This window comes from Dipteris shenzhenensis, chromosome 1 (genome assembly GCF_047967505.1).
Source record: "Dipteris shenzhenensis isolate YYH24624 ecotype China chromosome 1, Dip_SZ_1.0, whole genome shotgun sequence".
Lineage (NCBI taxonomy): Eukaryota > Viridiplantae > Streptophyta > Polypodiopsida > Gleicheniales > Dipteridaceae > Dipteris > Dipteris shenzhenensis.
Window position 1 is genome coordinate 14,788,287 of NC_141596.1, and position 22,913 is coordinate 14,811,199.

General features: G+C 42.4%; 1 protein-coding gene across 1 annotated transcript; it reads left to right on the forward strand.

The window, feature by feature from the left end:
• The first annotated feature begins 6,146 nt into the window (after positions 1-6,146).
• Positions 6,147-17,219, forward strand: LOC147905435 (protein SUPPRESSOR OF MAX2 1-like). The gene is made up of 4 exons (XM_087372543.1): positions 6,147-8,214; positions 9,565-9,925; positions 14,019-14,198; positions 15,923-17,219. Exons 1-4 carry the CDS (start codon positions 6,896-6,898, stop codon positions 17,036-17,038), a joined length of 2,976 nt encoding a protein of 991 aa, XP_087228669.1. The 5' UTR covers positions 6,147-6,895; the 3' UTR covers positions 17,039-17,219.
• Positions 17,220-22,913: the final 5,694 nt, after the last annotated feature.

Below are 22,913 nucleotides of genomic sequence, written 5' to 3' on the forward strand. Positions count from 1 at the left end.
AATAAGCGCAATGACGTGGGTAATGAAAACCATTTGGGATAATTTAATCCATAGAGCCGAGGAAAAGGAGTTTGTCATAATAACTAATAGTAGCTCTTGTTAAGTTGGATGCTAGACATGCCACTTTTGGCTCACATTGCATGGAAAAACGAGGAGAAAACGTAGAACTTCAAGGTGCAATACTTGGTCCCAAACAATAACAAGAGTGCACAAGTGTGCGTGGGCACTGCCTCCTAGTATAGTAATAAAGCAAGTGCTTTTGGCAAAGGGAGTTAGGCTATTTTTGTAGGATGAGCTCCATATATGACAATTTGAAACACATGACTTAATTAATTTATTAAAAAAATTACACTTAGAAATTCACAAAAGAGTTTCAATCCTCCACTATAGCACTCCCTCTATGAGGCACTGTTAACAAAGAGTTGAAACTCACACAAAGCAATAGTAGAAGTTGAAACATGGTATTCACTTACTTTCATAGTTGAGACAATACCTTTGGGTCTACCAAACAACATTTTGTACATGCTAAGATGCATTGTTTATGACAATCAATCCCAACTATCCCAATAGTTTGCATAACATGGTTCTCCTTTCCCTTAGCATGCTTACAAATAGCAATCCCTCTGCTTGTTGTACCTTGAAAAGCCTACATTACCAATCCTAAGAAGTACCATCATGAAAATACATCTTAATCCTAGACTCTTGTTTCTCACATGCATCAAGAATCCCCTTTTCCCAGGGTTTGAAAAAGGGTAGAGACATGTGACCAACCTTTTATTCCACAAAGTACAATAATAAGAGATACATTCCAGGCATGCCAATTGAACAACAAGCATGCATACGTTGCAAAAGAGGGACAATTGCAAAAGTGATAAGCATGCATACTCCTCTACAATTTTAATCAACATTTTTGTCGATTGGCCAGTAAAAGACCTACATTGTACAAACCCAATTAGCCCAATAATGAGGCATCATTAAAAATTCTAAGATCCATTTCTTAGTTTAGAAAAATGTGGACATGACCAACAAATCATACCTTCGTACTTAGGTTGTAAAACAACGAGGTCTAAGGAAGGGGGAGAAATTCAAGGAAAATACACAAGCAACAAATTTGAAATTGAAATGAGATAAGGTTTAAAAACATTGAAGTCATTCAATACGTTCCTGTACTTTGATTTCATATGCAAGGAGGATTCAAGGTAACGCAAACAATCATTAGTGTAATTTTTGGCCCTGGCTTTCTTTAGAATGCCATTTTTCGTGATTTTATACAATCCATGCACAATTAGCTATTTTATCTTATCACTCCTATCCTTTATAGGCAATACACTTAATGAGGATATCCATCCACCAATAGCAAAGAACCATATTCATGCTCATGTGAGTGGTGCCATCAATAGCAGATTCCTAGAATTCCCTATCATCAACCAAAAAATCCTATGCACCTTTTATGTGATATTTGGGCTATTTCTTTAGCTAGCTTGCATTATAAAATTTGTAATATATTAAGCTTTTGTACTCTTGCTGTCCACTCTAATACTTCAACTTGCATATTATTATGGATCTATTGTGGAAACAAAGAAAATAGAAAGAAAGTGGGACACATATTAGAAGCAAAGAGCAAGGGTTCTACTTGCAACTAGCAACAAGAAAGTGTATATTTAGACATGCATTTGAATGATTCTATAATATGCTGTGTGAAAACTTTGCTAATACAGTTGCCTTGTTAGGTCTTAGGCATTCAAAGTTCTCTACGAATATAGTTGCCTACTTTATTGAAAGAGTTTTCAAAAAATAACCTACCGAGTCTATTAAGTGACTGGTCAGGCCCAAAAAACAAGACCAATTACAAAATTGCAAAAATGGTTGACAAAAGGGGCCACATTCCCTCAGCCTATGTTGTAAATAGCAAATGATAGATTAGACCTTGATATGTGCCCCAATCTCCAAGAGGTTCCTGCTTACACACACACACACACACACACACACACACATGTGCGCACACATGCATGCACGTATGTACGTAGGCATGCACGTGCACACACACATTTTAATAGTGAAAGTACACACACACATGCATACACACGCACATGCATAGGTACATGCACAAGCGCATGTGCACATGCACCTGCACACGTGCACACACACACACACATCCGGTTCATCTATCATGTTCCTTTCACTCTTGAAGCCACATTACATTTTGATGTAGGTACCTTAACTTGCTTCTTCGCTCATTCAATATCAATTTTTATTCTCCTTGGATTATCTTAGCTTCAAGTCACTTCACCTTCAAATTTCCTCTGTGAAAAGCATGTATGAATTAATAACATTAGAACACCCATTTACACCGAAGAGCAAGCTTACAAATCATGATATTGTAGCTGTAGTAGAAAATTACTAGCAGTATTGAGGACTCTATTGAAAGAATTTGATAGTCTATGGTTGGACAATGTAGCAGCCATGAAAATTCAACATACTCAAAATATGGTGAAACATTACATACTCTTTGCTCCCCCCTTCATATTTTCTACAATCTAGAAGCCCATATTGAGGAATTACCAATATATCTTAAAAAAGAACAAAAGAACAAAAAACTAGCCATCTATATTAAAATGGGGGGGTCAGGCCCCAAAAAAACCCTATAGAAAAATTAGCTCAAACAAAAAGGGACCAGCGTAGAGCCTGTGTGCAAGCAGTGTGAAAGACTTTAAGAGGCCAACATTGACGATCTGATTTCCAATAGGGTTTTGCTCATGACTGGATCACGTGAACGCATGGCCCAGCTGAGATCCCTTAAGTTGGCCTTAATGAGAGACATGATTGATGTTTCCTAAGACCTGATGGGTGCCAAGATTGGAACAAAACTTGGTTTCTTATATCCTAGATGGCAAAGAGAATTTGGTTTGCAAGCTGAAAAAGGGCAAAGAGAATTTGGTTTACAAGCTGAAAAAGGGTTTCTATGGCCTTAATCAAGCACCTAGAGAATGGTAGCACGCTGAAAAAGGGCAAAGAGAATTTGGTTTGCAAGTTGAAAAAGGGTTTCTATGGCCTTAATCAAGCACCTAGAGAATGGTAGCACACAGGTATGGCCATGTAGCATTGAGAGTGGATGGGAGGCCTTTTGCTTCTCCAAGCAAGGTTAGCTACCAAATGCCTCCGATAAAGGACTTATGCATTAATCGCTATCTATGAACCGCCACCTCCATGCAGAAATATATAGATCTATGGTGGAAGGCAAGGCATGGTTCTCTAATGATACTTCTAATGTAAATAGAAGTAGAATTTATAGACTTTCATTAAATAGAAGAGGTATTTAGGTCACATTATTCTATAGATGTAATGTAATTTATAATTTAGTAAAAGGGCAAAGAGAATTTGGTTTGCAAGCTGAAAAAGGGTTTCTATGGCCTTAATCAAGCACCTAGAGAATGGTAGCATGCAGGTATGGCCATGTAGCATTAAGAGTGGATGGGAGGCCTTTTGCCTCTCCAAGCAAGGTTAGCTACCAAATGCCTCCGATGAAGGACTTATGCATTAATCCCTATCTATGAACCGCCACCTCTATGCAGAAATATATAGATCTATGGTGGAAGGCAAGGCATGGTTCTCTAATGATACTTCTAATGTAAATAGAAGTAGAATTTATAGACTTTCATTAAATAGAAGAGGTATTTAGGTCACATTATTCTATAGATGTAATGTAATTTATAATTTAGTAAAAGGGCAAAGAGAATTTGGTTTGCAAGTTGAAAAAGGGTTTCTATGGCCTTAAGCACCTAGAGAATGGTAGCATGCAAGTATGGCCATGTAGCATTGAGAGTGGATAGGAGGCCTTTTGCCTATCCAAGCAAGGTTAGCTACCAAATGGCTCCGATGAAGGACTTATGCATTAATCCCTATCTATGAACCGCCACCTCCATGCAGAAATATATAGATCTATGGTGGAAGGCAAGGCATGGTTCTCTAATGATACTTCTAATGTAAATAGAAGTAGAATTTATAGACTTTCATTAAATAGAAGAGGTATTTAGGTCACATTATTCTATAGATGTAATGTAATTTATAATTTAGTTCATAAGAAAATCCAAATTTTCATAAGAAAAGATTTAAGCATGACCTACATATATGTAGGCCTTTTATTTTATACCTAGAACACATCAAGGTTTTGTATTAGCTAGCCCCTTTGATAATTGCAATGCTCTCCTTCTATACATAGGAGCATATTTCCTCCATTTATCACGAAGGCCTAAGGGCATATCAGAGATCATACAATCACAAAAATCATGTAGTCGAAGCTGTGATAGTTGTTTGCCTAGGGAGGTGGCCCAACCACTTAGATCTCTGGTTGGCCTATAGACCACACTTGTTGGCCAAGTAGGAGCAATCCTCACCAGTGTAGATTGAACAAAGTTGTACTCTCGAGTTGTCAAATGAAACCGAGTAGCAATACTATTACAATCCATCCACCTGCATCTTCCACGATCCCATAAATCAATCCATCTCACCAATCCATGGGTGCATTGACAGCGGGCCATCCTTGGATGTAGTTGAATAGGAGCTACATGATTATTGTAAGCCCATCGACTAACCCATATATTCAGACCAAGTGAACTATCCGCAGCAACAAATCTTTGTGCACCTTTCCAATTGTAGTCCTTCAACCTAGAGCGCCATGAAGCAAACAACTTTGAAAGGATATAAGAATGGTGAATTTTGACAACAAAGGGGGACAAAAGTACCTCTTGCCATGATATATCATGAGAAATACCTAGCACTCCAGCTTCCTTCATCCTTCCATCCTTTGTTTTTTAACTCATTATAAGTTTTTTTGTTTTGTGTTTTTTTAAACATTTAAGGGCCAATCTTGGTAAATCTTTTTTTATGTCACGGAAGAGTTAGTTGACATTGTATTACTTTTGTGCCATACTCTCTTCAATTTATATTGACTTTGCTACTTAGCTCATTTTCTGCATGCTTTGTTGAATTCATATCCTGTAGTGCTTGGATTTAATGCTATTGACCCTTAATAATAAGAGTCTTCTTAACACTTAATAATAAGAGTCTTCTCGACACTTCATAACTATAGTCTTCTTGATGCTATATTGCTTTGTTTATGTTTATAACCCACATATTTCACACTTGGCACATAAGTAGAGGCATTTGTGCCATTATTATGTTTAGTTCAAGGCAATTTATATTCTATAATTGTTAATCTAGTTAACAAAATCAAGGCTAGATGATTATCTTATAACAAGATAGAGGTCTCCTATAGTTTATAGTGGATGAGTATAATGGTGGGAAGAGAAAATTCCTAAGGTTGAAGAGAAGCATACTAACCATGTTGCCTTTGATACATTAATGTCTCGATAGGGATATATACAAGTTCCAAAAATGCATAATGTGAAGGAAGCAAAACAAAGGAAGGAAAATGGTGTGCCACCTTATGAAATGCTTTATTCAGGAGGGTGCTATGAAGAACATATGTTCCCTCGAATAAAACAAGGGGGCAAGGTTGTTGACAAGTAGAGGAGGGAAATGATGAGCTGAACTTAGACTTTGAGCCAAGGCAACGATTAAATGTGAGATGAAGGCAAAGTGGAAGGGATAAGAATGGAGCAAGGTAAAAGGGGTGCTAAAAGAAACGGTGTGCTAGCATATGGGATGTGTTAATCCATGAAGCAAATTGGGGGGGGGGATACTAAGGAGAACATGTGTTCCAGGAAGAAATCTGGGTGAAGTGGAGCGACTGGATGGATGTGGAAGACAAAAGGGGAAGAGAGGCAAGACAAAAGGGAAGAGAGGCAATGAATGATTCATGCAAGAGGAAGGAACTTTGAAGGAAAGAAGTAAAGGGCGGAGGGGGAATTGACTCTTGACCACGAGAATAATAATGGGAACTTTGCGATTTTAATAAGGGGCTCCCAGGTACATTCGACTTTTAGGGGCCGTAATAATTGAGGGCATGGGGCCAGGGTAGATATACGAAAGGGGGGTATGTATAATGAGGGAGGGAGAAGATACGGAGTAGAGAGTATATGGCTGAGCTGGCGAGGGGGGGTAGGCGAACTATCAGTCCCCGTCATCTCCTCAACGCTTCTGCCTTTCCTTGCTTTGCTTTCTTCTTCGTCTTCTTCTTCTTCTTCTTCAGCAGCGCCATTGACACTTGCTTCGGCTCCCCCCTCCCCCCACCTTCCTTCCTTCCCTCCTCCCTTCTTCCTTCTCCTCTCTCCCTTCCATCTCCTTCCCCCTCCTCTCTTCCTCCGCTCTTTTGCCTCATCGCCCCCTATCGCCTTGGATCGCTCCCTCCCTCGCTCGCCCTCGCATTGCTTGCTCCCTCGCTTTGCTGCTCAATGAGCGCTTGCTTCTCCACCTCTGCTACACGTAAAGACCCTTGCTTGTGAGTTTCAACCATCCTGTAGCCGAGTGGGAGACTCGGACAGGGAGCGCGCTCCATTGCTTGAGAGAGAGCCCTGCTCCTAAGACTAGGCACTTGCTACGATTCTGCTGTTCACCGGATCACCAACTAGTGGCATCAAATCGCTTCCCAGAAGTAGCCTCAGAGCAATTCCAGGTATGAGGGGTGCGTGAACGGTGCTTGGTGAAATGGGTCTAGTTGTATAGCTGGGTGGAGCACGACAACGATGACGGGACTATGGATTCAGGAATGCAAAGCTCAGATGGAAGCGTCTCAATTGTGAAGGGTGCGAAAAATGATTTGGGTCTGTTGGGAAGAACTGCTACATGGAATTACTTGAGGTTATTCATCGGTAAAGCAATCGAGAACAGACAATGGAAGCGTATCAAGGGCTTAATTTGCGGCCTACTTCGCCTCCCGAGCGCTGAGTAGCAACAGGGTCAGTTACGATTTGTTCGGAAGGAGGAGCCTTTCAAGATGCGAGCGGGAGCTAGCACCGTTCAGCAAACACTGACACCTGAGGCTGCGGCTATCTTGAAGCACGCAGTTGCGGAGGCGTGTAGACGTGGCCATGCTCAGGCCACCCCTCTTCACGTTGCAGCCACTCTCCTTGGTGCACCTGGCAGCCCACTTCGCCGCGCCTGCCTGCAAACTCATCCACAGTCCCCTCATTTGCCTCAGTGTCGTGCTTTGGAGTTGTGCTTCAATATAGCGTTGGAGCGTCTTCAAGCAGCTCAGGGTCCTTTGCCTGGTGGACAACCCTCTTACTCCAACGCTCTAGTGGCAGCTTTGAAACGTGCACAAGCTCATCAGAGGAGAGGGTGCCCAGAACAGCAGCAGCAGCCGCTCTTGGCTGTGAAAGTGGAGTTGGAACAGCTAGTCATATCTATTCTTGATGATCCCAGTGTCAGTCGCGTGATGAGAGAGGCGGGCTTCTCCAGCACGGATGTGAAAAACCATTTGGAGGAAATGGTCAGTCTCATGAGTTCTCACCATGCTGCAACAAATAGCAGCACAGACCAGGCACGTCTCTCCTTGGGAGCAGCTATTGACCAGATGGGCCTCAGACTGACTGCTCCATCTTTCCTGGGCAATATTACTCTTCCGCAGCACCTGTCGTACAATGGTCTATCACTCGAGAGAAACGACACTCAGCTTCAATTACGCCCTGCAAGGTCTGCATCTCTCTATATGAACCCTAGGTTCCAGAAATCTGGTGGTGCGGAATCTCTTCTTGGTGGAGGGGATGATTTGAAGCGAGTGTTTGAGATACTCTTGAGAAGAAAGAGAAGGAATCCTGTTCTAGTGGCTGACTCGGGAACTAGTGCAGAAGCACGCATCAGGGAGTTAGTGCATCGGATGGAGAGGGGTGATGTGCCTGTACAACTCCAAGGTGTGAAGTTGCTGCCAGCACAGCTCCATTTCGTATCCCTGATGAGTGCTTCCATAGAGGTCTTGGATAGGAGGTTCATTGAATTGAAAAATGCTGTGGAGGAGCTCATGAGTGGAGGTGTTATCATTTACTTGGGAGATCTGCAGTGGCTTTTGGAGACACCCCAGGTGAAGAGCTCAGTACATAGGCCTCCAGGCTTTTGCCCAGTGCAATATGCTGCCTGCAAGATTCGGGAACTTCTTGCTCAGCATCAAGAGAGTGGGCGCTTGTTATGGTTGATAGGCACAGCTACCAGCCATACGTATGTAAGCTGTTGCCAAGTTCAGCCAATGTTGGAAAGTCAGTGGGATCTTCAACCAGTGTCAATTGCTTCTTCAGGACCAAGCGTTAGTCTGGCATCCAGGTTGTTGTGACCTCCATGTGCTGTCTCCAAATATCATCTGGATTATTGCAAATGTGTCATTGAAAAGTCTCTTTGAAACCACGTTTCCTGAGTGATGTAATGTTAGTGATTATCCTTTAAACCTCTCTCTCTCTCTCTCTCTCTCTCTCTCTCTCATTCCCTAGCTCTCTCTCGGAGCTCTGTGGAGATTCTTGCTCATTTTGTGTGTTGTCATCAAAGTCCTGCACCTCCGCATGTAGGCTTCAATGTTATCTTTGATGGCCATGTTTTGTTTTGGAGGCCTTACGAGGGGTATGAATAGTTGCTAGTTTTCCTGGCGTCTTCTAAAATTGACTAACCATTTCTATCCTGTGTAGACCCAAATGGAACATTTTTGCGGTAAACCTAAGATTTGATTGTTCCCATAACCAAGAAGTATTTGAAGGTCCTTATAGCCTCTCATAGATACGCTTACTATATTAGGAACTTGACTGACTTGATGTGATTGACTAGCATTTGCACCTTGCTATAGCTGTGATGAGGGTCAGTCAACAGGGAAGGTAGTCTAGCAGAATCGTCACACTTTTTGTATTAATACTGAACAAGTAGGAAATCTGGGGCAAGACAAACTCATGGTATTGCTCGGTTGCAAATCCCCACTAAGGCCAAACGTAGACAAATTTTGAGACTACAGAAATGTTATTTGATCTGTCAGGCTGACTATCATCCTTTATTCTGGCATGCAAACAGAGCTATATCTGCATGGAGGGGAAGTTAGAGTGATGTATTAGTTTGTGCATCATATTAGCCCTTTCGGCTCAAGATGCCTCAGTCTGTCTTGTGAAGTCCCTGTGAAAGCAGGTTGTTATATATTACTTCTCTGTGGTAATCTCTGTGGTGATATGTAGTCGCATCGCCTTATTTGTCAGAGCTGCAGCGCCTGTTGCTAAGCGCACTGACCTTTGTTCTAAGGCTCTGTGTTTTTAGAGTAGCTAGGTGCAGTCTGCAAGCAGTGTCACCCTCTTGCTGTAAAAACTTGAACTCTGTCTCCCTTTTTGCAGGTCGTGTTTGTCATAAAAATCGATCTTGTGCATTTTCCCTACGAAGCACTTTCTACTGTGATTGTGACTGATTTGACATGTTATGTGGCTGCCAATCCCAGTCTGTCCTTGATCAGTGTCGCGTGCTGAAGATGTCTCTTCTTTTTGTGAACTTGAATACAATAAATCATGTCACATGCTTTAGAAGTCTTATTGCATGTCTTAGTGGATGACTGCCCAGTGCACATTCCCTGGACCTTACTCTGAAAGATGTAGAAAACTCATGAGAGTATATTGCTTGTACTCATGATGGTGTGGGTTTGGGTTGCAGGTACAGGAGCCAGGAAGCTGGTGGCCATGTTATTGATCCTTCACTCACTCTATCATTGCATCCGTCACTCGCTGCAGCTCTGAAGTTAAATCCACCTGTTGAAGATAGTGCCGAAAAGATCAATTTGTGCGGCGACTGTATGGCTAAGTATGAGAAGGAGGTTTTGTTGCTACGTGAACAGGAAAGAAATGCAGAGTCAGAATCTCCTCAATCATGCTCTTCTTCAGTTGAGAACTCGAGTAAAGATACTGATAACGAACGGCGGTTAGTGCGGCCTGCAAGTACTGCACAGCCTGTTTTGCCCCTGTGGCTCCAAAAAGCTCTTCCTGCCACCAGCATGAATAAGCCGGAATCTGCTGAGGTATCAATTGTACTTTTTTTCATATACTTAGTGATAATCAAATTTGTCTTTGAAAGACACATACATTAGCAGTGCGGTCTATCTGTAAGTCAAACTTTACTGCGGAGTTCAAGCAGGTTGTAAATGTAGGTGTGATGCCCGCATGGAACGTTGATAATTATTTGCCATTGCACGTTGGCAATGGGGTGCATCTCTTGTTGCCATGATTAAGGGCTTATGCACGGGCTCTGATATATGCCAAAGGGCATCAGGGTTTAGGCCCACTAATTACATTTTTGCTTGCACCATGTTTGCATATGCATCACACACCTCTAATACTAAAAGTCTTCCAACTGGGCCTGAGAAGGTCTCCAAGGGACAGGCATGCGTGCATGCACACACATGCATGCCGGCATGCGTGCACACGTACATGCACACACACACGTGCACCCATGCACCCACACATGCATGTTCGCGCACGCCTGCGTGTGCTGTCATGATCTGTGACGTATTCCTTTCTCTATTTCTAGACTTATGGATGGTTTGATGAATGGACACTTGTGGAAGGGTATGCCCTTTCGACGGGACACTTCCTAAGAGGCACAACCCTTGCCCTTTCGACGGGACACTTCCTATGAGGCACAACCCTTCACAAGAGACATTCTATTGAAGAGACATTCCTATTGTAATGTACCCTCTCATCAAGGGTCACACCCTTCACAAGGGGTACACACCTCTTCATGCACATACCCTTTGGAGTACACACCTTTTCATGTGTGACTCTTCACTCTCTATATAAGAGAGGCCCAATTGTATGGATGACACACAACATCTACCCTACAGACATTCAAGCAATACAATTATTCCTTGTTCTCTGCTATCCCAGTCTCCTTTCTGTTCCTTAGCACATTTTTAAATATAGTAAATCTAGGATTTCTTACAGTGGTATCAGAGCAAAATTCGCTCCTGCCTGTAGGAAATCCCCCCCACCTTCTAGCGCCGATCTGATATATCTTTTCAGCTAGAAGGATACCCGTGCACATTGTGCATGGAAGAGATGGAGAGGATGAGCTCCATCAACATTGAGAAGAGTGAGTTCTTCAAAACCCAACTCGAATATTTGGGACATGTTATTTGCGCTCAAGGCATCTCTGTGGATCCCAAGAAGGTCGAGTAATCCGAAACTGGCCTACTCTAAGAATGTTCATGATGTCCGCTCTTTTCTCGAACTGTCAAACTTCTACCATACAAAGGTCTATCAGTTTTCCGAAATCGCAGCTTCTATGTCCGAATTATTGAAAAGCACAGCAGTTTTTCAGTGGCTTCCCGAAGTAGAGTATAGTTTCCAAAAACTCAAGCAAGCACTCACTACCACACCAGTTATGGCTATTGCTGACCCAAACCTTCCATTTGAGGTCATGACCGACGCTTCCGACATCGCTACATGAGCAGTCTTGATGCAAGAAGGCAGAGTTATTGCTTTTGACAGCCATAAACATTCCGATATCCAAACCCGATATCCGGTTTATGATAAGGAGTTTCTTGCCGTTGTACATGCTTATCGCTCTTGGAAACATTATCTCATGGGAGCCGACTCTGTGGTCAAGACAGACCATCACTCTTTAAAGTATATCTTTACTCAGCTAGTCATGAACGCTCGACAAGCACGCTGGGTTGAGTTTCTGGCTAACTTTCACATGACCATTGAGTACATTCCAGGACTACGCAATGTAGTTGTAGATGCTCTCAGCAGGTTACCTCTAGCATCAGCCATGGTAATCTCTACATTATCTGTGGATGTTCCGAATTCATTCAAAGGAAAGTATTTCAATGATAAAGACTTCGGTACAGCAGTACAAATTCTTTTAAAAGATCAACCTTCGACTTCCGAACAGAAGATTTTCTCTTCCTATTCTTATACGGACGACCTTATGTACTATCAAGATCGCGTCTGTGTACCACATGACAAGAATGTTCGACGTCTTTTGTTAAAAGAGCATCATGAAGTTCCTTATGCTGCCCATCCAGGCATCAACAAGACTTATCGGTTACTCAGTGCAACATACTACTGGCCTCAGATGAAAAGCGACGTCATCAAAATGGTTACATCTTGCTTATCTTGTCAACAAATGAAAGCAAGCCGACGACTTCCAACAGGACTTCTTCAGCCTCTTCCAGTTCCAACTGAAAGGTGGGAAAGTATTTCCATGGATTTTATTAGAGGTACTACGATCCTCCCGAGGTAACACTTAGATTATGGTAATTGTTGATCGATTGTCCAAAATGGCACACTTTATTGCTTGCAAAAGTAGTGCCCAGGCTCCGGACATAGCCAAACTTTTCATACAACATATCTTCCGACACCATGGATTGCCCAAGAATATCATATCCGACAGAGATCCTTAGTTTACCAGTCACCTTTGGATTTCACTGTTCGAATCTTTGGGTACAACTCTACTGTTCAGTTCAGCCTACCACCCAGAATCAGATGGCCAGACTGAAACTCCTTGAGTTTGCTTATAATAACTCTTTCCATAGTGCCATCAGCATGACTCCATTCCAAGCAGCTTATGGACACACTCCGATTGTACCAATGAATTTTGTACTTCAACATTGAGTGGCCCTAGCTGATCAACTGGTTCAAGAAATGCAAGACATTCTACTCCAAGTCAGGGATCATATGCGAAAAGCGCAAGAGTGGTATCAACAGTCTGCCAACAAACATAGACGTCACCTGGAATTTGACACCGGTGACATGGTGCTATTATTTGTAGCCCCACATCGCTATAAGACGGTTAAGTCTGTGTTTCCTAAGTTGCGACCAAGATACTATGGACCTTTCCGGATCGTCAAGAAAAACTCACCTTTAAGTTACAAGTTGGAATTACCACCATCATGGGGTAAAATCCATCCAACATTTCATATTTCTTGGCTAAAGATGTACATTCCAGGCGAAGAAGCAGTTCCTCCTGCAGGGTATTATGTCCTAGAAATCGAAGACGATTATGTTCTCCTTATTCCTGAGCGTATTCTGGACCATCGACAGCGAGAGACTCGACATCGACTTATCACGGAATTCCTTGTTCTTTGGCGAAATCTGGACAACTCCGACGCTACTTGGCAATCTGATGAAGACTTGCAGCAGTATCCTGACATTTTACAGCAGTATTTTCAGAATTTACAGTGATATTTTCTACATCAGTTCATTATCTCCACCAGGGTCTTCTTTTGAGTGGGAGGGGATGTCACGATCTGTGACGTATTCCTTTCTCTTATGGATGGTTTGATGAATGGACACTTGTGGAAGGGTATGCCCTTTCGACGGGACACTTCCTAAGAGGCACAACCCTTGCCCTTTCGATGGGACACTTCCTATGAGGCACAACCCTTCACAAGAGACATTCTATTGAAGAGACATTCCTATTGTAATGTACCCTCTCATCAAGGGTCACACCCTTCACAAGGGGTACACACCTCTTCATGCACATACCCTTTGGAGTACACACCTTTTCATGTGTGACTCTTCACTCTCTATATAAGAGAGGCTCAATTGTATGGATGACACACAACATCTACCCTACAGACATTCAAGCAATACAATTATTCCTTGTTCTCTGCTATCTCAGTCTTCTTTCTGTTCCTTAGCACATTTTTAAATATAGTAAATCTAGGATTTCTTACATGTGCAGAGAGAGAGAGAGAGAGAGAGAGAGAGAGGGAGAGAGAGAGGGGGGAGGGAAGGAGGGAGAGGGACGTCCTCAGGGAGGCCTCATGGGCCTATGGGACAAAGTACTCAAAGAGAAGAAACTCATACAAACATCTGTGGGCTGAAGCAAAGGGTGGGGTAAGGCCCTTCTTGAGTGCCATGCTAAGCTAAAGGGCTCAAAAGATCAAAATCCAAAACTCAAAAGCTGAAAGCTGAAGTTTGGAATGCAAAACCCGGTGCACTGGTAGGCTGCAAAGATGTCCTGGATCTGCGTCTGTCAAGTTGACTCTCGATGTGGCGAGGGACGTGGTCTCCTCGATCTCTGTATCCGATGGTCTTGGTTTATGTGTGTGAGAGAGAGAGAGAGAGAGAGAGAGATCACAGGAGCTTATTTATATCTGTGTGCAGGCCAAAGAAAAGGTAGTGCCACTGGCTCAGAAGCTGCAGGAGCTGCAAAAGAAGTGGAATCAAACTTGTCACACTCTCCATGTCCATCGTTTTGCACGTTCAAATATTTCATGTGAAAGATTGCAGCAACCATCTCCTTCGTCTAGCCAAATATCTGGTGGCAGTTCAGCTAGATGTCAGGTGGGGCACTTTTTAAATGTTGCTATTATTCAGAATCTGATTAGTTATCTACTCTGCTGGTACTGCTGGTGTTTGTACTGATAGAAGGTGAGATTGGTGCTCTTGAACTGAAAAGGGCTTGTCCTCTTTGCTGTCTTCATTAGCTGTCATCGTTGGAACAATTCAATGTCATCTTGTACTTCTCACACTGTGCCTGTTAGGAGAAGTTGCGCACTATAACAACCCTTGACATCATATTCTCGTCAGGCCTATATCTCTCTTCCTAATATGATAGAGCCTTGTCTTTGTTTTATTGGCTCAAGTATCAAACAGGTTGGTTTAATCCTTGCTGCACCCTTTACTTGCTCATACTGTGTTTTTGTTTGCCCTCTTCCCTTCCCTTCCCCTCTTGTTTTTACCTTTTTCCTCTGTGTGTGGGTGGAGGGGGGTTTGGGGATTGTCAAATATATCAGATTGCATCCGTCAAGGCTTAGGGTGCCCTTCATCCTCTCTCAATACATAGACCTTTGTATAAGTGGATGCTCTGTGTGTATGGTGTGTGGATTTGTGCAAGTGTGAGGTCACATGTTTATACATTGTTGTGCATGTGGTGATTATAAGGGGACAAAAAACTGCTGTTCATTGTGCTTGACAAGAGTTATGGTGTGGAGGATTTGCAACGTATTTTGCTTTTAAGAGTGGACACATGCGCACGCACATGCACGCATGCGCACACACACATATACACACCATTGTTTTTATTTTCTTGATTTTGCTTACCCCTTCTCTTGTCAAAGTACTTTCTGTCTTTTGTAGTTGAGCTCATTAACTGGATGATCTTAGTTTCTTCACCTTCCCCTTTTCCCCTTTTGCTCGGTTCAACTTTGTCTACAGTTGCTTTCTTGTTATTCTTATAAAAAAAAAAGGGGTCCATCTAGGATAACGGCTACTTGTGTGGTGTCACGAACAATTCTTAGTGTGCAAGGAATGAAAGAATTGATGGGCCCGTCACTGCATGCTATTGTTAATGATCTCTTGAGTCTTGACTCTTCGAGCAGCCGTTCTTGGGACCCACTGCTGGCTGAAGCTTCCAGTTGGACCTGGTATTAATCATTGTCTTGACAGTTGGTCTAAATTTAAGTGTGAGTTTTCTCATTTTGCTCAGAGGAATAAGAAGAATTCTTCTGGAGATAGATTTGATTTCTTAGCTGGGTTAAATTTGAACATATTTCCTGATTTTGGAGAAGATCCTATCAGATCATGGGGCTCAAAATTGATATTAGTTAGTACACATTATACTTCTAGCAATATTCAATATTGGTTTCTTGGGATCCACTGCTGGCTGAAGCTTCTAGTTGGACCTGGTATTAACCATTGTCTTGACAGTTGGTATAAATTTAAGTGTGAGTTTTCTTATTTTACTCAGAGGAATACAAAGAATTCTTCTACATATTATACCATCAATATAATGATTCTTAATGGATGAACATGCTTCAAGAGCAAACATCTTCATATTTCTTGTTTTTCTTAGTTTGGAAGATGGGATTGTATGAAGGGATATCTTCGTAGTTCTTACTCTCTTAGTTCTATTCCTACCATTGAACTAACAGGCTTTAGGTGGCTCAAACTTACTGCACAAAATTTCTGAGTCTCATCTGATCATACTCCTCAAACAAAGGGGGTTCATGGATAAGTTATTTGTTCATTTTTTGGAAATGTCTAACTTAACAGTGGGTAAATTGCAGTCTTTTGAAGGTATATGCTGTCCTTCAAAGATTGGGGGGCCGCCTTGGCAGGCATTGTCAACTGCTGGTCCAATGACGCCGAGCACTGAAGCAGCTACTCCTGGGATAGCATGTGCATCTGAACAAAATAGGCATCCTGTAAGGATGTTTGGGCAAGTGGATCCAGATGCATTCAAAGGCCTCTGCAAGGGGCTCGCAGAAAGGGTTAGCTGGCAGAAGGGTGTTATTTCAACTATTGCAGATACAGTCATGCGGTGCAGGTCTGGTATAGGGAAGCAGCGTGGGGTCAGTCTCAGGAGTGATGCATGGTTGCTTTTCTTGGGGTCTGACAAGGCTGGCAAGAAAAAGATGGCAGAAGCTCTGGCAGAGCTAATATTCGGGTCCGACAAAAGGCCTATATGTATAACATTTGGTAGTCAGCAGGATTTTAGCTCATCCTCGGTATGGAGTTTGGGGCTCCAGCAGCCTGTCCTGCCCGGCAGAGGAAAAATGCCGTTGGACCGACTTGCAGAGGCTGTGAGACAGAATCCTTTCTCAGTAATATTGCTGGAAGACGTTGATCAAGCAGATTTGATGTTCAAATCTAATTTGCTAAAGGCAATGGAGAAAGGGAGGCTGCCTGACTCCAATGGGAGGGATGTTAGCTTCAGCAGTGTTATCATTGTGATGACAATGAGTTTTGGGGCAGACTGTGTCGATCCTGGGAGCACAGAATCAAAAATGCGACCTGGTAAAGGTAGGCTCACCATTGATTCAGGAGAGCATGCCAATGCAGAGAATTGTCATTCAGAGAATGCACTTTCTGGAGATGAGCAGCTGTCTTCTGGTTCAACATGCAAGAGGAAGGCAGAATGGAATGTCGAAGATGAGCTTACAATCAGGCCATTGGGAAGCCTGAGTAAAAAGACAAACTTGGGGCGAGCTTTGGAGCTTGATTTGAACATGTCTGCTGAGGAGAATGAGACTGTTGATTGTTCTGGTTGTGATATTTCCCGGGAGAATGGAGAATCTAAAAGGCTTGAATTCAATGAGGAGGTGCTACTTAGTGCCCGCAAACACCTGGGAGAATTTTGTGACCTTGCAGATGCTGCAGTAGTCTTTTGTCCTGCTGTGTAATTTAGTGTTCTTTAACCTAGTGGCCTCCAGGAACCCAGGGAACCCATATAAAAATTGTAAAGTCATGCTGCAGATCTTTCAGATGCCGTGGGATTGGGTTGGCCTTTGGCAGTTTTCGATTTTACCAGAGATAAAATTCATTATTTCAATTTAGAGTTTGTCCACAGAATTGTCATCTCTCTCTCTCTCTCTCTCTCTCTCTCTCTCTCTCTCTCTCTTTCCCTTAAATTTTAATGGTTTTTAATTTCAGGATGTAATTCTAAAACTCAAATTACTCTCTCTGATTTAACGTACCCTAATGGAGAAGACTTATCTTTTCCCTGCATCTGCAGAGGTCTCCAGTTGCGGTGGGGAAAAAGGTCTCCACTGGTGTTATAGGTTAGGTGAACCATGGCATGGGTGCTAAATGGCATGACTTTAATTTGCATCATGTTTATTGCTGTAGAAGGATTTAATGCTTGATCAAATCAATCATTTTAGTACCTGGCCTATCATTATTTATTATGAATGTGATGGGCCCAATATGGGACGGTGGCTATTTTCTTCTTTGTTGGAGCAGGAGGGTATTGCAGCTCATCCTTTCAATCTACTCACGGAGTCATCTCTTTTTTGGTGCTGATGATGCCATAAAGGTCATAAAAATCCAGTGCCTGCTGTACATGGAGTTTAGGGTTTCGGTCAAGTTCACAAGATGAAAGGCTTTCTTTGTTTGTACAGATGAGTAAGGGTACATTGCTAGCTTTATCTAGATATTTGTTTTCACCATAAAAGTGGACATGCAAATTTTGTGGCACATGCTGACCTGCTAATTTTGTGATAATCCTTCCTATTTCTTCTGCTTTTCTAAAGTGTTTTGTTTAAAACTGTAGTGACAGTGGCTCACAAGTTGTTGCTTGGATGAGGAGAGAGTTGACTGACTTTTGACTACCCTTCTCCTTAAGAGCGAAGCTTCTGTTCCGTTGGAGTCCCACCAATCTTAAGAGTAAAACTCAGTACAAGGACCTTCGCAGAAATGTGTGAGAGCATGCCTATACAAGGGTCCACTACGCCTGCTGTTAGGCTTTGATGTCACCGGTGGGGATGTGATAACAGCTAGTCCTCTCTATTTGTGATGAACTTGATGGTTGCAAGGTTTGCAACCTTTTGGATAAGTATCATGAGGTTATAAGGCATTGACTGAGTTTTGGTGGCTTGTCAAGACTAATGCATGATATGGCCAAGCGCCATGCAAGTAAGGCAGCTTTATGAGCACTATGGTTTGGATGGTAAAATGTGGAGTAATCTAGGGTGGAGGTGGTTGAGGAACCAAGATGGGTGGAGCTAATGGTATGGTTTGAGCCCTATATTGCCCTTGGTTGGTGGGAGGGGATCCTTGAATGGCCAATTGTCCCTAGTTGGATGGATTAGATGGTGCATGCAAGGTCAGGGGTGGAAGCCTCTATTGATACATCAGTTGGGGAATGACTTTAGGGTAGCAATATTGTGAGGTCTCATATCTTTGTCCATTGTTCAGATGGTGGGGCAACTGAGGGCATCAACATCGTTGTCATTTATTACCCAATGTCCTTATTGATGATTGACTACAGATAATGATTACGTGACTCAAGCTCATTGGAGGCTATTCACAATGCCAATGAGAGGTTACGTACAATATATGGTAAGGCCTTTAGAGGATTGTCCTATAAATTTTATGACTAATATATTTTGTATTTGTGTTATTTTTCTCCATGTCTTTTTGCTCCCTCTCTCCTCCCTATAACTATCTTTGTCCATAACTCCTTGGTTGCTTAAATCACTGTAGGAGTGCACCAGCATGTCATTTCAAAAATTTGCAGCAAAATGCGATGTGGACCTGTTTGAAATTCCAAACTGCTCATATCGCATTTTATTGCAAATTTCTCTATTTGGCTTCTTCCACCCCTGTGATTGCCTTTTCTTTGTTAGAACATGTTCTAGTTTTGTGACTTCCATAGCTGTAATCTTCTTGCATACACTCCATTCATACTGTATTTGGTTGGAGAGACAAAGAAATCACTGTAGGAGTACTTGTAGCCTTTCATTTTCTTATGCTTTTTTCCTTATGCAGTGACCACTGGAGTTTTGTATCTATTGGCAAAATCATCCTTATGGTCAAAATAACTTGCAGAATTGAAAGCTACATAGATGACATTTATGTCGACCTTATATCTACTTCACTCTTCCTCTTTGAGATCTTATGTCCAAAGAGCATTCATATTCAATAAAAATATAAAAATGTATAGGTTGAATGCAACTGTGAAAGCACACATTAGTAGTGTGCATTTTAGTGCTATTTCTACCAAAATGCACAGCGCGTCAACACGCTGTCCATTTCGGTGAAAAGGGCATATAAAATGCTACCCCAATACAAGGCCACTATTGAGCAAGACTTGACACAAGATGGCTTGACACAGTAACTCTGGGATCTGGAAGCTAACTTTATTTTCAAGTCACCATGCAAGTCAAGTGTGGGAGCATTCTTGATCCCAACAACCAATCTTATTGTAGGAAGACTGTTGTAAGTGTGGGAGCATGTCAATGTCCTAAATTGTGAAGCTCTTTCTACCAAAAAAGACAGCGCGTCAAAAGGCATCTAAATGCCACCCCACTGAAAGCCTATTATGAAGCCTAAAAGAGGCCAATTTTGATGCTTGGGATACCGAAATGGACAGCGCGTTGATGCCCTACCCATTTTGGTGTCACAAGCATCAAATTTTGCTGCTTCTTTACTCAAATATGAAGGTGGTACATGAAAGATACAATGGAGGATTTTAGATGCCCTTTTCCATTGAAATGGGCAGCGTGTCAACACGCTGTCCATTTCAATGGAAAGGGTATCCAAAATGCTCCTACAAATGCTTAACGCCATGGCTATTCCAAATGCTTACAGACTTAGTAGAGAGGTCTTGGAAGATTGAAAAATTAGAGGATGAGGATGTGAGGAGAAGAAGGATTCACAATTTTGAAATCAATTTGAGGTGCATATACAAAAATCGATGATACTTTTTTAAGTTTTTAGTATACCCCCAATGCTTTTTAGTATACCTCCTTTGACATGATTTTGATCTACTTTCCATGAGAAAGGACGCGTTGCCCTTTCTCATAGAAAGTAGATCAAAGATTGGGTCCTCTTTGATCTACTTTCCATGAGAAAGGGCAGCGCACCTTTCTCATGGAAAATAGATAAAAAAAGGATGTGTGTAGCTATTGAGACGAGAGATATTTCAACAAAGGAAGTTTAACTTACGTTTAGCTTTTACTGAACTGTGTGGGTGAGGATGTCTTTGAGCTCTCTCGAGGAAGCGGGATCTTTTGTAAAATGATCTCGGAGGAGGAGGATGAGAGGAGTAAGAGCTGAGCCTACCAGAGGAACCTGCGAGATGGAGGGAGTACGCCTGTGAGCTGAAGAAGAAGAAAGAAAGACGTTTGCATGCTGAGAAAGAAAGACGCTTGCATGCAGGAGCGTGAACAAGAGTGCAAGGTTGTGAGCAGGAGCAAAGAAGCACAAGGTTGTGAGCAGGAGAAGGAGCAGGAGCAAGAGCAAGGGAAATGACAGTATTGGCAACCGACATTTAATGAATAAGTTTGTCCCACTTCAGTGCTGCCAGAGAAGTAACATGCCAGAGAAAAGGCAATTAGAAATTTTCGACACGGTCAGAGCCTGGAATGCGTCGCACAGTGAGAGCATATATCTCAGGGTGTTTGGACGTATTTATCTTCCTTCTACTTTTTTATATGAATGTATAACAAGAGGGGGGCTGCGATGATACGATGAGATTACAAGAGGCGGGCTGCGATCGTGCGTACTCGTTACAATGCCTTTTATCTGAACGTATAAGATGAGGGCTATGATGGTGCTTACTCATAACAAATTGTAGTGAAGCGTGAGTGACGGTTAATTCTTGTGAAGCTTGGCTAATTCTTTATACAAAGCATGACATATGGTTGTCCATCGGAATTCTCGAAAACAAAAGTGTGGGTGAGGGAGTGTGTACCTTGGCAGGAGAACACAACAAAGTTCAACAGGGTGGAGGGGTGAGAGTGAGGCAAGCAGGCGATGGAGGAGAGAAAGTGAGGTGAGGTGGCGATGAATTGAAAATCCCAGAGTGTGTTTATCAATGCAGTGCTATCATATATTATTTCTTGCCTCATGAAAGAGCGAAAACAACAAGATGTGCTGTGCATGTTGGGTTCCATGACCATCCTGTTGAGAAAGGAAAAAGTCGTGCAAAGGAATTGCAAGTGGATGATCTTGTTTCAATGCGTGCTAGGCTAAATGCAAATTCATCTTGCAAAAACATTGAGGTCTCAGTTACACAAGACCTTATGATGGATATGTTGCTTGCAAAGGAGGGGGTTGCTATGGAACCTCTAGATTACCAACAATTTGAAGAGGATTTGGATACAATCACACCAATGACACAAAGGAGAAGGCTTCAGAGAATAGTGCAGAGTGCAAGATGTGATGCTAGAGGAGGAGATGGTGAAATGGATTCAATACTGGGTTTGAAAAAGAGATGCAGATATCCATATGTGGAAAGTATCTTGTTTCCTGGGCAGCTGCAAGATGAACAACAACCACATATTTTCAAAATGTCGACCATTGGTCCAGGATTAGGGGTTGATTTGGTGAATCGAATGCGGCTAGGAGGTAGCCTTGGACCACAATGGGTGCATTTTGACCACGTCCATCAAGTAAAAGGATGGTCAACTATGGGTGCTCATGTGTATGACCCTTACATAAGGGAACTCTTAACAATAGCTATATGTGAATTCAAGGTGGAAGATACCCATGCACAAGTCCAATTCTGGAAGCTTTTGAATAGTCAGATGAAGAAGAATGGTTTTGAACTACCTAAATTCCAAGGATTCATGGCAGATGGAGCAGGAGCAAATTGGCTTGCTATCCGTACAGTTTACAATGGTGGGCCTGAAAATGTAATGGAGGGTAAAGAAAGGACTTGTGGTTTTCACTGGGAGATGAGCATGGTTGAGCATACCAAAAGATGCATTAAGCCACAATTTCAGGAGGAGCATAAGGTTCTATGTAGGAAATGGAGGGAGGCAACGACAGCTGCTTCTGCAAATCAATGCAAGAGAACATTGACCTTGTATTAGTCTCCATTGCATGTGAAAGAGGGTGAGTTGCCAGCACTCCACACATGGTTGGCTTGGTGGGATGTTAGAGTCAACCAATGGGGGGGAATGTTTTTGCAGCAAGAGAAAAATTCTGGGTTTGTTCCTACAGTAAATCTTTGGGAGACAAAACACTCTAGCATGAGAGCAGCACATGGGTATGCAAGACACATAACATTGTATGAAGCTTGTGATGCAGATCTTGCAATGAGTGTCCTTTAGAGTGCTCACTATAATGCCTTTTTGAATGGAAAACACTTGGGTACAGGTCCGAATTGGGATGTTCTACGACAAAGAATACTTGATGGTGGTGGATCTAGTAAAGGAGATAGAAATAGGCTTGTTGATTTGTCACACACCATGATTGAAGAGGTTGGGTTACACTCTCTAGAGATGGATAGATCAATGACAGAACCGATAAGTATGAGAAGAAAGAGGAGTTCTACATGTTCAACTATGGTCCATGCACTTGATAGTCATCGCCCTGAATACATCACTGTCACTACAAAGAGAGTGATTGGAAAAAGACGACAACTTGATTTTTTGAATCCTACAAACCAGGTAGTTTGCAGAGAGGCAAACATTCATGATGCCAATTGGGCAATTAGGAGAACTGAAGCACATAGTGTTGTCACATGCTTTGGTTACTTGACAGAAAGTTGGAGACGGTGTGGGGCAATGATCAATGCGCTTGGTAGAAGTGCAAGCAATGGTGTGCGAG